At 42.0% G+C, this 16,503-nt stretch overlaps 1 protein-coding gene across 1 annotated transcript in view; it reads left to right on the top strand.

Moving 5' to 3' along the window:
• The first annotated feature begins 3,553 nt into the window (after positions 1 to 3,553).
• The window catches only part of LOC138595049 (voltage-dependent T-type calcium channel subunit alpha-1I-like), a 197,237-nt gene continuing 184,287 nt past the window's right edge, over positions 3,554 to 16,503 (top strand). The window contains exon 1 of the mRNA XM_069666367.1: positions 3,554 to 3,978. Coding sequence (XP_069522468.1) covers positions 3,554 to 3,978 — 425 coding nt within the window. The remainder of the gene's footprint in view (positions 3,979 to 16,503) is intronic.

Here is a 16,503-nt window from a genome sequence, read left to right on the forward strand (position 1 = left end):
TTTCTATGTACAGGAATCCACAACAGCTGCAAACACAGCAGTGAAGCTTAAGCAATGTGTTGCTGCAGACAGTAAACAGCAGCTAGCTTGTCCCACTCGCCCTAATGAGTGGTAATGTGTCCTCGGCTCCTACACTTTGCATTTAAATAGGGGATGGAGTTTTAATAGGAAAAGGCTGCACAGATGCACTTTATTAGTACTTAAGGTTTATTGGCTGCCATCCCCCTATTTTAAAACACTTTTATTAGCTGAAAATCATCTTTCTCCCTTTTTATATTAACCTACCGAAGCTAACCTAACCACTGGATCTTCAGCCTTCAAGAATAAGGCCACAATTTTTAAGACACTTTACACACAGTACCATGAAAATACAAGAGATCACACACAAATGACATTTAACAGCAATATTTGATGTATTTAATACAACATCTTATGCATTTTGCTGTAAGATTGTTGCAACCAGTGCTTAGCACATGGCTAACCCTGGACTCAGAGCGTGTTGGTTCCCGGAAGTTCATGATTTTAATTTAGCGTGCATGTTCACAGGTTCACACTCTGTTTACACTGCACTATTTTTAGCTTTTTGCACTCACCAATATCCTGCGGATACCTGCACATCTGTACAGTTTTAATTACACCTGTTGTACATATTTTGTATTATATATATTGCTTTTTATATTTTTATCTTATTCTAGTCTATCACTAGTTCTGTGTCAATTGTTCTGCACTAAAACACCAAAGCAAATTCCTGGTATGTGTAAACCTACTTGGCAATAAACCCCGATTCTCATTCTGAGGTTTTGAGCCCTCACTCTTCCAGCGTGAGCAGCACGGCTCAAACTCTGCAGCTCGGCTATCGCGAGACGGGTGGGCCGCGTGAAAGAGCCGTAACTTGTGAAAGTTTGTTTGATTTAAAAACGGTATTAAACTTTTCTTCTTACTTTGGCAAGAAAGCAAAAAAGCATATTTTCTGAAATTGTGAAACTATTCCTTTAACAAAAACGGGTCGATGATCGACAGGCATACAACATGTACACAAGGAACCAGACTGTAATGATCAGCAGCGTAAACCTACATTTGTTACCGTTCTGTTTTTATATGTATTTATTTGTTTTAATCTCAACACGTCGTTTGCTTTTATGTTCTAGTGATGTAAAATGTTTCCTCCTTCCCTGTCAGGGGTCCGTTTTCTCTGCTGCAGCAAACACCTAATTTCCCCACAGGGTTCCATAAAGTTTGATGTTATCTCACCAACGACGCGATGATTACTCTGCCAGATGCTCAGAATTCCAACACAGAGAACTCCTTTTTTCAGTCCCTGCTGTGATGTAGCGACAGAAACTGCATTGTTAGAATATAGTATTCCTCTTTGCAGGATGTTTCCCATGATCCTCTGCTTTAATTACTTGGCTCTCCTTTCTTTGTTGTTTGTTACTGTAAGCGTTCACTGGAGTTCTTTTGCAGCTGACAAATTGATTCCATGTTGCCTATGCAACGAGGGAACAACAGACAAACACATGATGACAGTTTACATTAAGGAACTGTGCAGGCTTTCACATATGACTGAAGTGGGCGTTCAGTAGCTTCTATAGAGAATTGTGAACGGTGCTCTCTCATTGGAAATCCATGAGCAGTTGCCAGTCACTCATATCAGGATGCCTGCTCCTTCTATTCTCTCTTTGGCTACACATTATTGATTCCTCTCAACACTAAGCCTCTGACTAAACCACTGAACTCTCCCTCCTAACACTCTCTTTCCTTTATTTCTCTCTCCAACATTCAGCAGTGTGCCGCTGAAAGGCTTCTCTCTTTACCGCCTCTCCTTTGTGCTCCCTTTCTATCCCTGCTTTCTGCCAGGGATCAGAAATAATGCATGACATCTGGGCACCTTATTTAATTAACTTTAAGTTAAGTGCAATGACTTCAGTGAAAGAGATTAGATTGTTGCATAACTTCATGGAAGAATCCATGTCGTTAAAGCACTCTGGTGTTTACTCTAACCGCTCATTTGTGAGAGAGGAGTATCATTTCACGTCAGTACCATAAAGGTCGTAGCATATGTCCAGCCTTAGCTGGTTACATTTGTAAATGTATCTCTGTCTCTTTATTTCAGCCCTCCTTCCAGACTAAAAGGCTTTTTTGGCAGCAAAACTGTCAATTTCTTAACTGCTTTCCAGACTGTAAATCTTACAGTGCTGGCTTGGCGATTCAGCGCATATGGGGAAAACAGAACTTTCGCAAATGTGATGACTAATTTAAAATGTTGAAATTATTAAAGACCATTTGCAGTTATGTTTTAAGACATATAAAATGCTCTGTTTGAAATAATAAATTGTTTCTGATATTTTTTTTTCTCCATTTTTGTTTAATTACCTATAAAAATCCTCCCAAGGCATCTCCTCCTTCTCCGCCTGACCACTATGCACATTTCCAACCGCCCGCTACATCGCGAAAACCAAACACGTCTCTGCCATCGTTAAATGGCAACTTGTAGCTAGCTTGAAATATAGTAATTAGCAGTCGTAACATTAACGTTAGCAGTCAGTAGTGAGTTTGCAAAAATTTCGATGATGGTTACAACTGGCTCGAGCATCGCTGAAGTGGTTGCCATAGGTTGCACATAATGATATGCATAGCGTCACCCCGTCCATTAACGGGATTGGCTCCTTGTGACGTCTCAAACCTGCCAATCTGAAAACGTGTTGTTCAGCCTGTCCTTGGTACACTTAAAAGCAGACAGGCCCAGCCGTGGAGATGACTGCTCATGTTGTCCCTGATATGTCTCGAGGTTATGTCTCTTACAAGGTTAAACACTTGGTTTTCAGTGGAGGAGGTCTTTAAATACACTGCAGATCTGTCGTCAGTAACCTGTTAAAGCTGATTTTGTCCCAGAATGTTGCCATTGGTTACAGCAGCAGTATATCTTTTTAAACATTCATAGCAAGAAACTTTACAGGTACAGACTGAATCGCTGTGACTTTAAGCTTTTGACAAGAGACACAGTGTTCGAAATCGCAAAAGTAGTGTTTGTTTTCATTTCCAGCCATAAGTGTGACATTTGAAGAGTTAAAGAAGGTGGTCCGGCCTTTTTGATGCTCTGCTCAGCTTATTTTCTGTTTCTTTGTGAGCTTCTTTGATAAACCAAATCTGCCCAACAGCGACCTCTCACCACTTTAAACACAACCTTCAGCCCTTAAGCATTACCAACACCAGCTGAGCTAACTTACTGACCTGCTGTAATGCTTTCTAAAACATAGACGGCGATTACACAATCATGTTGTGCATGTTTTAACTGGCTAATGCTGGCAGTAACTTCAGTTTTCAAAATGTTATTTCATTGTTCAATAAGTGTAGCAGATGTTCTGGAGTTCAGCCTTTTGTGCTTTTGACTTGATGTTTTCTTTCTGTAGTAAGCTCAGTGTTATTTATCCTGATCTATGAACTGCTGCTTTGCAAACGGCTTTGTAATCTGTTATCGATAAAGTGCTTTGTTATTTAAAATTATTTTCTCTCTCTCTGCATCTTCTCTGTTTCTCCAGACCGTCGCCTTGCCATGACGAGCGAGGAGGAGGAGGGCCCCAACGTTGCAACATCAACAGCAACGACTCCGTCAGAGGCAACAGTCTGCAGGGCAACAGCAGCCATAGCCGGGGGCGATAGCAATGATGGCGTCACTTCCTCCTCCCCCCGCAGGCCCTCCCCGTACCACCTCCCATGTCCCGAGGAAAAGGAGGAGAAAGAAGAGGAAATAGAGGAGGAGGGAATCATTCAGGAAGAGAGGATTGTAAAGGAGGACGAGGAGGAGGAAGAGGAGGTGGTAGAGTGCGAAGGGGATGAAGATGATGACGATGACGATGATGACAGCAGCGACACCAGCGTGTTAGTGGTGCCCTACCCTGAGCTGGTCCCTGTGGTCTTCTTCTGCCTCAAGCAGACGACCTGTCCCCGCAGCTGGTGCATCCGCATGGTCTCCAGCCCATATCCTTTATATACTGGGAATGATGGGCGGATTATCTCCCAAAGAGCTGTCTTTAAATAACTTAATCCATCATCTGTCTTTAGTCAGCATTCTTCCATTGATTGGCTTTAGAGAAGAAAGCTGTATCTCCTTTCCCAAAAGGTTAATCTTTCATAAGTCATTTTTAGATTTGGCTGTGAACTGACACAAGAACGGCCTTCTGAAGTTCACAACAGTCCGGATGATTCCAAGCTGAATTTCTATCTAGTTTTCATGTCTTTGAACCTGCCTACCGCAGTGAAGCAGCGCTGTTCTTTGGTTATTTGATATGTGTGTGTGTGTGGTGCACGAGAGCCTGGATCCAAGGCCAAATATTGACAAGTGGAGATAACATCGTTTTAACTGAAACGGTGCAGCTGTTCTTGAACAGATCACATCAACATGCTGTATTCTGGGACTGTGTAAAAGAAAAGCATGTGTAAAAATACAAAAAGGTATGAGTGAAAGGCACTACGCCAAAGGAAAGAGCCGTCTGATGGCAAAGTGGTGAAAGCATTGTAGCGTACACAATGGTGGGGTTGAGCCTTTTCAGGTGGCTAAAATAAGTTTGCTGCTGCCTCTGTCCACAGCAGTACAGTGCTTGGAGCTTTGCAAGATGGACCAAAATGCAGAACACAAACGCAAAAGGTAAGGCCTGGTTTAAGAAGTTTAATGTGCAGAAGATGATGTTGATGTTGGCACGACGATAAGCTGTTGAGAAGGTTAGCAGGCAGCATGGAGACAGACGGGATACTGCAAAGCTGTCACTCGAGTCAGGTTCTCCAGGCTGTGCTGACCACTTTCTACTGTAGATAATACACTGACTACTGATACGTAGCTCTAACAACCAAACTTCCAAAGACCCAAACTGTTCTGCTTAAAGGGACAGAACCAGTCACTCTTTTCTCCAATATTTGACTGGTGAAAAGTTGTTTAGATATTGTATGTTCAGAGCGGATAGGTATTTGCTTGTCAGAAATATTAATGTACCGGAGTAAGGGCCTGCTTCAAAACAGAATAAGTGAGCACCAGCGTCTTTTTCCAATTGTTCCCAATGAGGAGAGAGTGTTTGCAGCCACATGCGACTGCTAAGAAGAAAAGCGCAGCAACCAGTCTTATTTTCAGACTCCTTTTTTTAAGTTCTGAGTGCTTCAAGTTGGAAAATCTCCAAACCTGTCACACCGGAGCTGTTGTCATCACCGTCGCCCTTTTTTGAGGTGAAAATATGGCTTTGTGGACACAGGCCCTACGATCACTTTTACCAAGATCATTTACTTTGGAGTACTTTGAGTGACAGTGTTTTTTGTCTGTGCTTATTGATTGATCTAGGAAAGTTTGGTTGATCAGGTAGTGATTTAGGCTGCATTCACACCTAAAGTCCATTTGTTTGATCCGTATCAAAGACCAAATTGTTGCAATGTTGCATTTTGCCTAAAGTTTGGTTTGTGGTCACACGGAAGCTTTTACCAGCGGACCAAAAGTTTTGATGCACGGGGAAACTGCTCTGTGATTGGTCAGAATTTCCACATGAGAAAACTCCCTTATGTAAACAGAGAGAGAGAGAGCACACTCCTCAATCACACTTTACTTTTAACCAACATTGTTCCAGAGTTTGATCAGTTCCAATGCTCTTAAGTTTTTCACTGAACAGTTTGAACACCTCTGTAGAGTCCTATCAGAGCCCTCACCTTGTCGCTCCCCCACGTCTGTCCTCTACTCACCTTGCTGCCTGACTGTCTCTGCAAGTGTCAACATCTGTTAACAACCCACAATGCACATTTTTTTAGTTTGCTTCCAATATTAGGTCCTACTTTAAGTCCGATTATGCTCTCACCGAAATCGAACCGGACCGCGGGTTATTTGGAAATGGACTGAGTCGTGTTGTTTCTGGCGGACCACGGTCCAGTAGTTTGGTCCACACCAGAGTTTCAGCTGGGTGTTAATGTCAGCTGGGTGTATTATCTGTAGGTGTTGAAGGTTTATTTTATGAGTTACAGGTTCTGTGCTCTGCTAACTGCTCTACTTTAAGGTTATGGCTTGGTCATGAAACACTTGTCACCCTTTATCTTCAGAGCTCATGTCTTAATACTTTTCTGCAGTGTTTGCATTCTCTCAGCCCAGTGTATGCACACACAGGCTCACAAATTGTTGCTCTGCTTATATATGAAATGACAGGAGCACTACAGTAGAAGCAGTCCACTGCATAAGCTGCCTCCAGGTTCAGCAGACACGTCTTATCAAGCTTCTTAAAAGCAACACTTCCCGTGAAGTCGTGTGTGACTCACTAACTTACGAGCAACTCCCCAAACACAGAGTTTATATATCTGTGAGTAGTAACACTGCTGAGTGTTTAAAGTGAGAGTAAGTGTGTGGAAAGGCAGATATGAGTGACGGGGAGAGATTCACAGAAAGAAAGACGGAAAAAGAAAGGCGACAATGAGGGAAACAGCAGAGAGAGAAAGTGAGAAGCCGTGAGAAGGAGGGAAATAAAAACCTGGAGAGGAACACAGAAAAGAGGAAGAAGGGTGCATGTACACGAACGATTGAGAAGAGAAACAATATCAATAGGTCAGGTTTAAAAGAGGTGGAACAAATAATGCAACAAATAGATTATGGATGTGTGTCTGGTTTATTTACAGCTCCATTGTTGTTTGTTTGGACTCATAAAATAAGTGGAGTTTGCCTCCTGGTTTTGAAAGTGGAGCCAATGATGTGCATTAAGTGCATCAGACCATCATGACTGCTAAAGGCCAGCAGGGGGCGCCTCCATCGATTGGAAACAGAAGTCTGATTGTATGGAAGTCAACGGTCTCAACCGCTAGTTTGAAGTCTTCTTCAATACAGACGATAAATCAGAGTATACATTATAGGACTTGACTATACAGGAGCAGTTTGCCACCAGAAAAAGCCACTGTCAGTCAAAGCTGGTGTTCTCGCTTATCGACAGAAGCAATAATATTTGAAATTGGCAATGGAGAAAGTTGTGGTTCGTGGTTTTGCCCAGTCCACATTCCTACAACACCCAGCGTGCATTGCGCCCCTCCCTCTGAAAGGAACGGCCCAGCGAGAGATGCTGGAGTGAAATACTACCGCTTCACTGCAGGCTCAGAGCTGAACAGAACGAGAATATACCGGTGGATTGCCTAAAAAATCTTCAGGTCTGCAGTCTACATTTCAAACCTGACAATTTTGAACGAGACATGACATCAGAGACGGGCGTCCTAGATTGAGGAAGTGTAGTTTAGCGAGCTCCCTGGCCTTCGCCAGATGACGCATTTTACGTAGTCTCACGGAGGTTTTCCAGGGCCCACTGGAGAATGGTAATGGTAAATGTACTTATATAGCGCTTTTCTAGTCTTTGCGACCACTCAAATCTGCTTTTACACTACATGTCACATTCACCTATTCACACACACACATTGACACACTGATGGCAGAGGCTGCCATGTAAAGTGCCCGACTGTCAATCAGTCTTCACATTCACACACTGTTGGCTATGCCACCAGGAGCAATTTGGGGTTCAGTGTCTTGCCCAAGGACACTTTGACATGTATCCTGAGGGAGCTGGGGATTGAACCTCCGACCTTCCGATTGAAAGATGACTGACTCAACCACTGAGCCACAGCATTACTACGAGAAGCGGATAGCGCCCTTTACAGGCACAGAGCGAATTTACATTTTTTTCCCACCATATTGGCATTAGCTCCTCATGAAAGCACGATAGGACTGAGGTTGAAAATCAGCGAACTGGCCCTTTAAGGGCGTGGCTATCCAATGATTTATAAGTTGCCATCACAGCGACCTCTAACCCATCCTCTCATCCAAGTTTTGTCGCATCTGGCTCCAAAAAATCCAAGATGGCGATGGCCAAAACGCCAACCTCAAAACAGCTACAAAGCGGCAGTACATGAACCAATTGGCGATCTTTAATACAGTCTATGTTTCAACATTCTGCCTTTTTTTACCTTTCCAAAAGCAGGCGTCAGAACAGCGTCCAGTCGAGCCTGACATAAACCAATTACAAAATAGAGAGAAATAGGAACAAAAGAAGAATAGAGAGAGGGGACAACGTTTGGAGAGTGGTTTGATAGGCAAGCCATCCATTTAAGTTCAAAGAAACATCATCCTCGGAAAAATCTGTGAAGTCAAAGATAAATAACTCTTGACTGTCTGAGTTTTGATCCTCTTTCAGTCTGTCTCTCTCCCGCTGTCTCCTTCTCAGCCTCCGTTATAAGTATTCCAGTCCTCCTGTATTACGTTGAAAAGCTTTCAAGTGAATTAAGTATAATTTTCTCCACTAGATTAAGCTCCTGTGTCGTGAGTAGACCGACTGCCAGGAACAAATGCAGGTTATATTACAGTCCTGTGGTGCAATTGTTGTTATGACATATAAATCTGAGATTAATGTCAGACGTAAGAATATGATCTTACAGAGGGATGGCCGTCTGGACTCCCACCATGACCAGTGATAAGAAGAAACTCATGTAAAGGCAAAGCATTGAGCCTGTCAAGCTTTGGAGCCCTTTATTCTTATGTCAAATGTCAACTATAGTATTATGTCTAAGGTATTCACTTCTACTTCACCTGTTCCATTGCTGTTTCACCAAATGTGTGATGTTATACACTGATGTGTTAAAACAAAGTGGAGCATGGCTGATATTTCTGCCATCCATCAACAGTGGTGAATATGTTTTTCACTGTGCACAGTCATGAAAACTTTTACTGAGAAAGATATGTCGGGTTTATTGGACATGGTGTCATCAAGTGGTTTATTGAGTGTGCTTCAGCTCCATAGTTTTGAATTTACTCAAGAGCTGAGCAGACAGTGGTTGAAGAGAATTGTTTTGCAATTTATAAAAACTGTTAATATTCTATTCAAAAGTTATTTGGTTAAAGTGGTAATCTTGAAGATCTCTGTTTCGTTGTCTTTGGCGGCACCTATGGCGATATCCAGACAGTGCTGCTTGTGTGACGTCCACGGTTGGCTCCGGTTGTAACTCCTGATTTTCCTGGCTGACGGTCGCTTTCCTTTTTAGACTGCCTTCATCTGAGCGTCGAGTTTGTTTCTTTTTCTTTGGAGTTTGAAGTTGTATCTGCAGTCACAATGTTTTCTTTGTTTGTTCAGCCATAGTAGATTACTGTTTACTCACAACACTTGCAGAGACCGGAAAAGCAGCCGCTTAGCTCCGCCTTCCCTCTCTGGCAGACCAACCACTGCTGGCTGATGAAAAATGTGTCACTAACTGGGCGCTGCTTGAGATTTTTTTCCACGAATGTCGCACCAGACACCCAGTCTATAATACTGCAAATGCAAAGTCTTTCATCAGTGGGCCATAGGCTCAGTCACCATTGTGTTATCTCACTTGGCGATAGATATTGACTGAACAGACATTTATTTAAATGACAATCTTTGAGATTATTACTTTAAAATAAGCAGTCTTTAAAAGAAGCAGTCTTAGAATACATAAGAATACCTTCGAAAGAAATATACCTGTAAAATAGGTGCATAGGTGCACAAGCAAAACGCTTTGAAACCCTTCAGATAATCCTATATCTAGAAGGCAGATTTTCTTCAGCATTAGGTGCACCTTTTAGTAACAAAGCATGGCAAATCGCTAGTATGCAACATTACCTTTTAGAGCATTATCATCAGCCCAACTTCACAAAACAACAGTATAGGGGTGGTGGGAATGGCAGGGCAATTCACGATACGACACGCAATACATTGCCCAAGATAATGATCATATCCCGATACAGTGATACTGCGATAATATATATATTACAAGACAATTATATAATGATTCATCACAACATTAATCCATTCACGTTACCCTCATTCATGTCATAAGCCCCACCGAGAGGAGTCATGAAGTAGTGACGTGTTGAGTCAAAATCAGAGCGCCAAATATTATATACGAGTCAGGATGATGTATATTGCCGTACATATATATATATATATATATATATATATAAATATTGTCCAACCCCTACTGTTAAGGACCTGAGCAAAGAATCATTTCTCATTTTTTCATCTATCAAACAACATTTTCTTCGTTGCCTTTTTCCGCCATTCATGGCTTTGGCCAGAGACTTTCAATCTGAAGTGTGAATGTGTTTTCATACTGAGTGAAGATAAGCTCAGTCTCTGACAGCTTCTGGTTTACACCTCACCTGCACTCAGCATTCAATTAAATCACTGTGACAGAGTGAGAGGAAATATGAGTGACTATAGGGGTGCGTGCTTGTGAGTGTGTGTGTGTGTGTGTGTGTGTGTGTCCTGGTTACTTCCTGGAAATGAAAAGGCTGGTATTGACCTGGTCCACTTTCTCACATTGTGAGTTCAGATTGAGTGGTGCTGTGGATTGATCCACAAGTGAAATCCTCTTTGTGTGAAGGAATACATTTAGTCCACTCCTGGAACTTGTCTGCAAGTGAGTGTGTGCGTGTGTGAGTGTGTGTATGTGGTTTGCAGATGTGCACATGTGTAACTGAATAGGGAAAAAAAATAAAGTTGTGCAAATAAAGAGCAAACACTATCGAATGACTTAAATGACTTAACTAAAATTATATAGGCACTGAGATTTGTTGTCCAAAATCTCAGCAATGCAAGGAAAGCATACTTCTTCTGTAGAAGATTGCCATGTCTGGGCTTTATTTTGATAGTTTTGCAAACATTGATAATTGATTATAATAACATTTTACTCAATTATAATGTGAGGTGCGCAAAATATAATTATCTTGTGCCCAGGAACAAGTTATTATCTTGTGCTCGGGAAGAAGTTATTATGTTGTGCTCGGGCACAAGTTATTGTCTTGTGCGCGGGAACAAGTTATAATCTTGTGTGCGGGAACAAGTTATTATGTTGTGCGCACAAGATAATAACTTGTTCCCACAAGATAATAAGATAATAAGATAATTAACTTATTCGTTAAGTTATTATCCACTTCTTAACATAAACAGTAACTGCATATTTCCTTGAGGGGTCATATCTTTCAAATGGATATTCTCATTTTACACGAGTTTCAGATTTTCAGGTGTTTATTGTTAACAGTGAAAAAAGTGAAAACTGCATAATTCCTTGTTTTTCCAGAATGACATTTTTTAAAAGGTCGCCTCTGGCTCGTACATATAAGGCTGAATGATCCTAGAGCAGCCGTGTCTTCTACAACTTTGGACTGACAGTGCAGTGCAGCCGCTCCCCCACTTGGGATCGCACAGGATAATAGAAAATTGATTGCATAGCGAAAATATGTCCGCTTTAAAAACATCCGTGGTGCCCTATTGTTTGCAATAAACTTGTTGCATAGAGTCTAATAACAACCCAACTATTAAAACAAAACACAATTGCTCAAAAACACAATTTCTTCTAATTAAAATATAAAATAAATGTTGCTTCTTTACAGAAGGTCTTGTAATTAAACATACTGTATATCCTGCCTTTTGTCTTTAAGCGCTTCATACCACTCTTGAGTCTTTACCTGCTGAAAGTCAGACAGCGAGGTAGAGGAAGGCCACTTGAGCTGCAGCAAAACAGGAGAACATTTTAACTTCACAGTTGAGCGAACCGAGTGGACCTGAAAGATAATGTGAGGGCGCGCTAACAAAATCAAAGAGATTAACTTGAAACAAGGAGGTTTTGTGACATGGAAGGTAACCGGGCAGACTCAGAAAAGGGATCCAAATTGCACACTTAAAAAAAAGGAGATTGAAAGAGTTGTGGAAAAATGTTTTAAACGAGAAAAGCACACTCAGAGCTGTAAGGACAGGAGGAATTATTGTTTAGGAGTTATCGGGCTTAAGGACTTTACGAGCTCAGCTCCCCCCTTCCTTTCCTTCTCCTTCTGTCTCTTCCACTCGACTTCACCTCTTCCCTTCCTCGCAGTAAATCATGTGTAGTTTTCATTGTGTTAAATCATTTTGCAGCAGCAGAGAGAGGCTGTCGGTGAGTAGAGCGGGATAGTTGGCAGTCGACATTAGAAAAGAACGCTTCTGGCAATCAGCAGCAATATACAGATCAAACTTCCGTCGCTTTGCAGTCGTGCCAGTTCCCTGCCTGACATAATTTTTCTGTTTACCCCTGGTCTTTCATTTGGGCTCTTTTCTTTGTTGCTTGCTGCGGCTGGTTGGATGGTGTTTTACTCTATCCATTTACCCCTTACTGGGGCATATATATGTAGTAAAGTAAATTTATCATAGACACACTATGAATAACCAGAGAAGTGTGAATTGAAGGTGGATGGATATAGTTATACTACTCGTACTTTAGCCATAAAAAACACTGTTTCTTTTATGCTCCACAAACTTTTAAAATTGCTATAAACTCAAATGACTTTCTTGAATGGTAAAATGTTGCAGGTTCTGCTGATCCCACTGAGAATCACCAGCCTGATCTGCAGCTTTTACAATATTACAATGTTACAATTTCATTTAGCAGAAGCTTTTGTCCAAAGCGACGTACATCTGAGAGTTAATACAACACAAGAAACGATCGAGACAGGAGGGAACGAAGTCAGGAAGAGCCAACAAACAGCTTCAGAGGTGTTCATAAAGAGTCTTTAGCTTCTTTGGGACGGAGTGTAGACCTGGATGAGGGCGTTCACGTGGGCAGGAGACGTTTTTGTTGCTGTTTCGTAAGCGAGCAACAGGGTTTAGAATTTGATGCGAGTGGCGACTGGGAGCCAGAGGAGGGATATGAGCAGCGGAGTGACATGAGCCATTTTGGGTTGATTGAAGACCAGTCGATTTTTGAAAATCGAACAACAAAATGATGCAAGATAAATGTCTGTATAAACAATGCATAATGAAAGTTGTTTTATGAGAGAGCATGAAAAATATAGCACATTATTGCACTGCAAGTAACATAAATATTCTACACAATACTTTGATTTTGTATGGAAAGCATTTTCACTAAAGAAACATTGAAAACTTGGCACAATACATAAAGCTGTCTAAATATAATTGCATGAAATGTCATGTTTCTACAGTAGCCTTGAATGGACAAACAACAAATTGGCCATAACATAAACTGTATGATGTTGATATTGACCAACAGGGTGGTGCAGCATCAGCACTATTGCGGGCATTGTACCGGACCGTCTGCCCTGACAGGCGAAGCTCTCAATTTACCAGTCGATCTACGTTCTCACCTGTGGTCATGAGCTTTGAGTAGTGACCAAAAGGATGATTTAGCGGATACAAGAGGCCAAAATGTGTTTCCTCCACATGTGTTTCCAGCCTTAGAGCTTCGCATCAAAAGGAGCAAGCTGAGGTGGATCGGGCATCTGATTAGGATGCCTTCTGGGCACCTCCTTTTGCACGTCCAACTGGGAAGAGACCCCAGGGCACACCCAGAGCTCACTGGAGGGATTATAGATCCCACTTGGCCTGGGAACGCCTCAGGATCCCCCAGGAGGAGCTAGAAAATGTTGCTAGGGAGAGGGACATTTGGGCTAACTTGCTTAGCCTGTTGCCATGGCAACCCGACCCTGGACAAGTAGAAGAGAATGGATGGATGGATGAACTCTATGGGGCTGTAGAAAGGGCCTTGCACGTCGTTGTGGCCAAGAAGGTTCTCTCTCTTCTCGGCATTGTCTGTTTTTTTGCAGTTTCCAACCTCACAGCTAGTTCTTACATACAAGTCAATTATAGTTATCTTTAAAGAGCAACTTTATGAGAGACAGAAGAGCAATAGACTTGGGTGGATCTAGCTCAGAGGTAGTCGTCCAACTCAGAGAAGATTGCCGGTTCGATCCCCCGGCTATTGCAGTCCATATGCAGCACTGCAGCTCTCAATTGTTGTTGCAGTTCTGGCTTTCCTCTTAAAGTCAAATCAATGAAGTGACTACAGCAGTATATCAAAGATAATGTTTTATGGAGCTGTGTATAGTTGTTTCGTTTCAAACCTGTTTGCTGGATGGGCACACCTGAGGAATGGCGGCATTTACGGACCTTTTGTCAAAGGAAAAAATGTTAAATTGTTTCCCAATCCTCAGCAGTTCGTTCTATGTTCCTACAACAACTTTATCTCATTAAATCTCAACAGTATTGCCACCCAAAGGCATTCCTCCCTGTTGAATTATGTTGAAAGTCGTGCTTGGATAACACTTGTAAACAACACACTTGCACAAAAAGTGGTTCTAAGAAATACTTAATGTTCTGCTCAGTATATCATATTCAATGTGAGGTGCTGCCAACAGTCTATCCATCCCTGTGAAATTGCTATTTGTTTTTGCTAAATTGTACATTTCCCATGCTGAATCGGCTCCAAAGTTGCATAAGAGATGAAACGTCAAGGCAAACTTGTCACGGTCTGCGGTTTCTCCCTTCTCTACTTTGTACAACAAGAGCTGTTTCCAACAGGGAGTACAGTCACTGTTTCCACATCTGTGTGATTCCACCGAAGCTGTGCTGAAAGTGAAAGTAGAGTGGAGCGCTGAGCTGCGAATATCTTTGTTAACCAGCTTTTAGGCAGAGACACAGCCAGGTTCAGTCATATAGAGAGGGGATGATCAGAGCAGCATGGGGCAAGGGAATAATGGAGATCATTTCAAAGACTGTGGTGTAAAATGCTGCTCTCCATGTCTGAACCTGCACCTGTGGCTCGGAGAGAAGGGAGGGACAGGAGGGGGAGATGCGCGGAGGAGATAAAGACGGAGAGATGAGGGGAGCAGGCTGTGCAAAGAGAGCGTGTGGAGTGAATATATATTCTGCTCCAAACCAAATCTGATAGCAGGGGGAAGGTCAGATTAATAGCTTCCAATTCACTTTCAATCTCCTCTGGACCAACACATGTGGCCCTTTCTGCCACGGGCATTACTGCACACACACACACACACACTCTGTCACATTCACAGATATCTACAGACACACACACACAGCTATATTCAGTGTGTATTTTTCAGTTTGATAGAATGCTCCATGGCCAAAAGCTCAAGATACCTGTGAGATATTTTGCTCTCCATGGGCTTTAATTTATTGCATAGACCTCTTTATTTCCCATCTGCTTCTTGGGGCATTAGCATCGCCATCATTAAGCCTACAGGTCACATGGTTCCAGTGTTTGGCTTCTGATTGGTTTGGTAATTAGCAGCAGTTTAACGACATCTGATGCATGTAATAGACCATTTGGACAAGGTATAGCCACTAATATATATGAGTTTAAAGTGTAGTAGGCATTAATTATGACAAGATAACTCGGTTTTAATTACCGGGCGTCAGTGTGATGGGTTGGCTCTATAGATCGGGGTATGGATGCTCTATCTTGATGGCTTTTCCCAGCGCTCTGATTTAATGCATTTTGACGTTTTGAGAATAATAATTAAACACAAGAGGATGGCTGTGACATACGCTGTAGGTAATGTGACATGCTGATGATAAGATACATTTACAAAGATGATTTTTTTTAGAATGCTTAATTGGACCACCTTATATTAGATGTCTGCTTAAAACATCTGAATAATTGGTAAATTACCTCTATGGCAGCGGCTGCAGGTGTTGCATTTATAATGCCATACTGGTGCTTTTTTAGCTGCTTTGCAAGCAAGGCATCCAGCAAGGTTGCTTCCCTTAGCAAGCACAATTAGTTAAATGTGTATGTTTCAATTCAGGTTCTGGTTTCGATGGAGCCATGGTTGATTTGCCAAGGCTGGAGATTCAACCTCTGTGCACAGCATCTTCTGAAAGAGCGCCCTCCTGATTGGCTACGTTGGTGTTCTGGAAAGTTGTCCACTTAGCATATTTTATTTTTCTCCATCTTCTCTTCCAAGAGTTGCTGATGGTAGACTCGTGAAGGCCCTGTGAGCCTGAAATTTCAGTCAAACTTGACTTGACCAGATTTGACTACTCCTGGCAGGAAGCTATAGGATGGCATCTGCATTGCTGCTGCTCTTGGCAAACATTTGATGCCTCCATCTGCTTAAGCCAGATTTTTATTTGTTGCATCCTTGAGGTTTTTTTTTAATCCATATTTGGATGTAAATGATGGAACCTGCTTCTCAGGGCCAAACAGAAGCAAAGCCAAGTAGTCCAGGGTTGCTTTTAAGATGTTCCCACTGCTGCTGTCCTTGTAGGATTTTTACGTATAGCACAGCTGTTAAGTCTTATTTACATGCTAAGAATCCCAAACCACGTTCTGCCTCAGGGGACATACTTTGTCTTCCCTGTATCAAATGCACGATGCATTTATTGAGTAACATAAAGGTGCTTTCAGGCAGCGAGCCTTTGCTCTACAAGCCTGTACATACCACAGGCTGCTGCTATACAGCCCATATAATATTATATATTATCAGCAGCTACATAGAGCAGGTTGTAGCTTCAGTTTTGCCAACTCATATCATAAAGTTGTTTATAGTCTCAGAGAGGATAATCAGACTCTGAGATTGGTGTTGCTCTCATACCGTTTCTGCTCATTGATCGGTCTGGTGAAGGGGTGTGTTATTCTGGGAACTCCAGATAGCCTACCTGTTAAATCGGCTCCTGTATCTTTTCTATCACTGTAGTCTCTGTT

The sequence above is a fragment of the Semicossyphus pulcher genome, unplaced genomic scaffold (genome assembly GCF_022749685.1).
Source record: "Semicossyphus pulcher isolate SPU_LCO1_2020_fin unplaced genomic scaffold, fSemPul1.0.p SCAF_17, whole genome shotgun sequence".
NCBI lineage: Eukaryota > Metazoa > Chordata > Actinopteri > Labriformes > Labridae > Semicossyphus > Semicossyphus pulcher.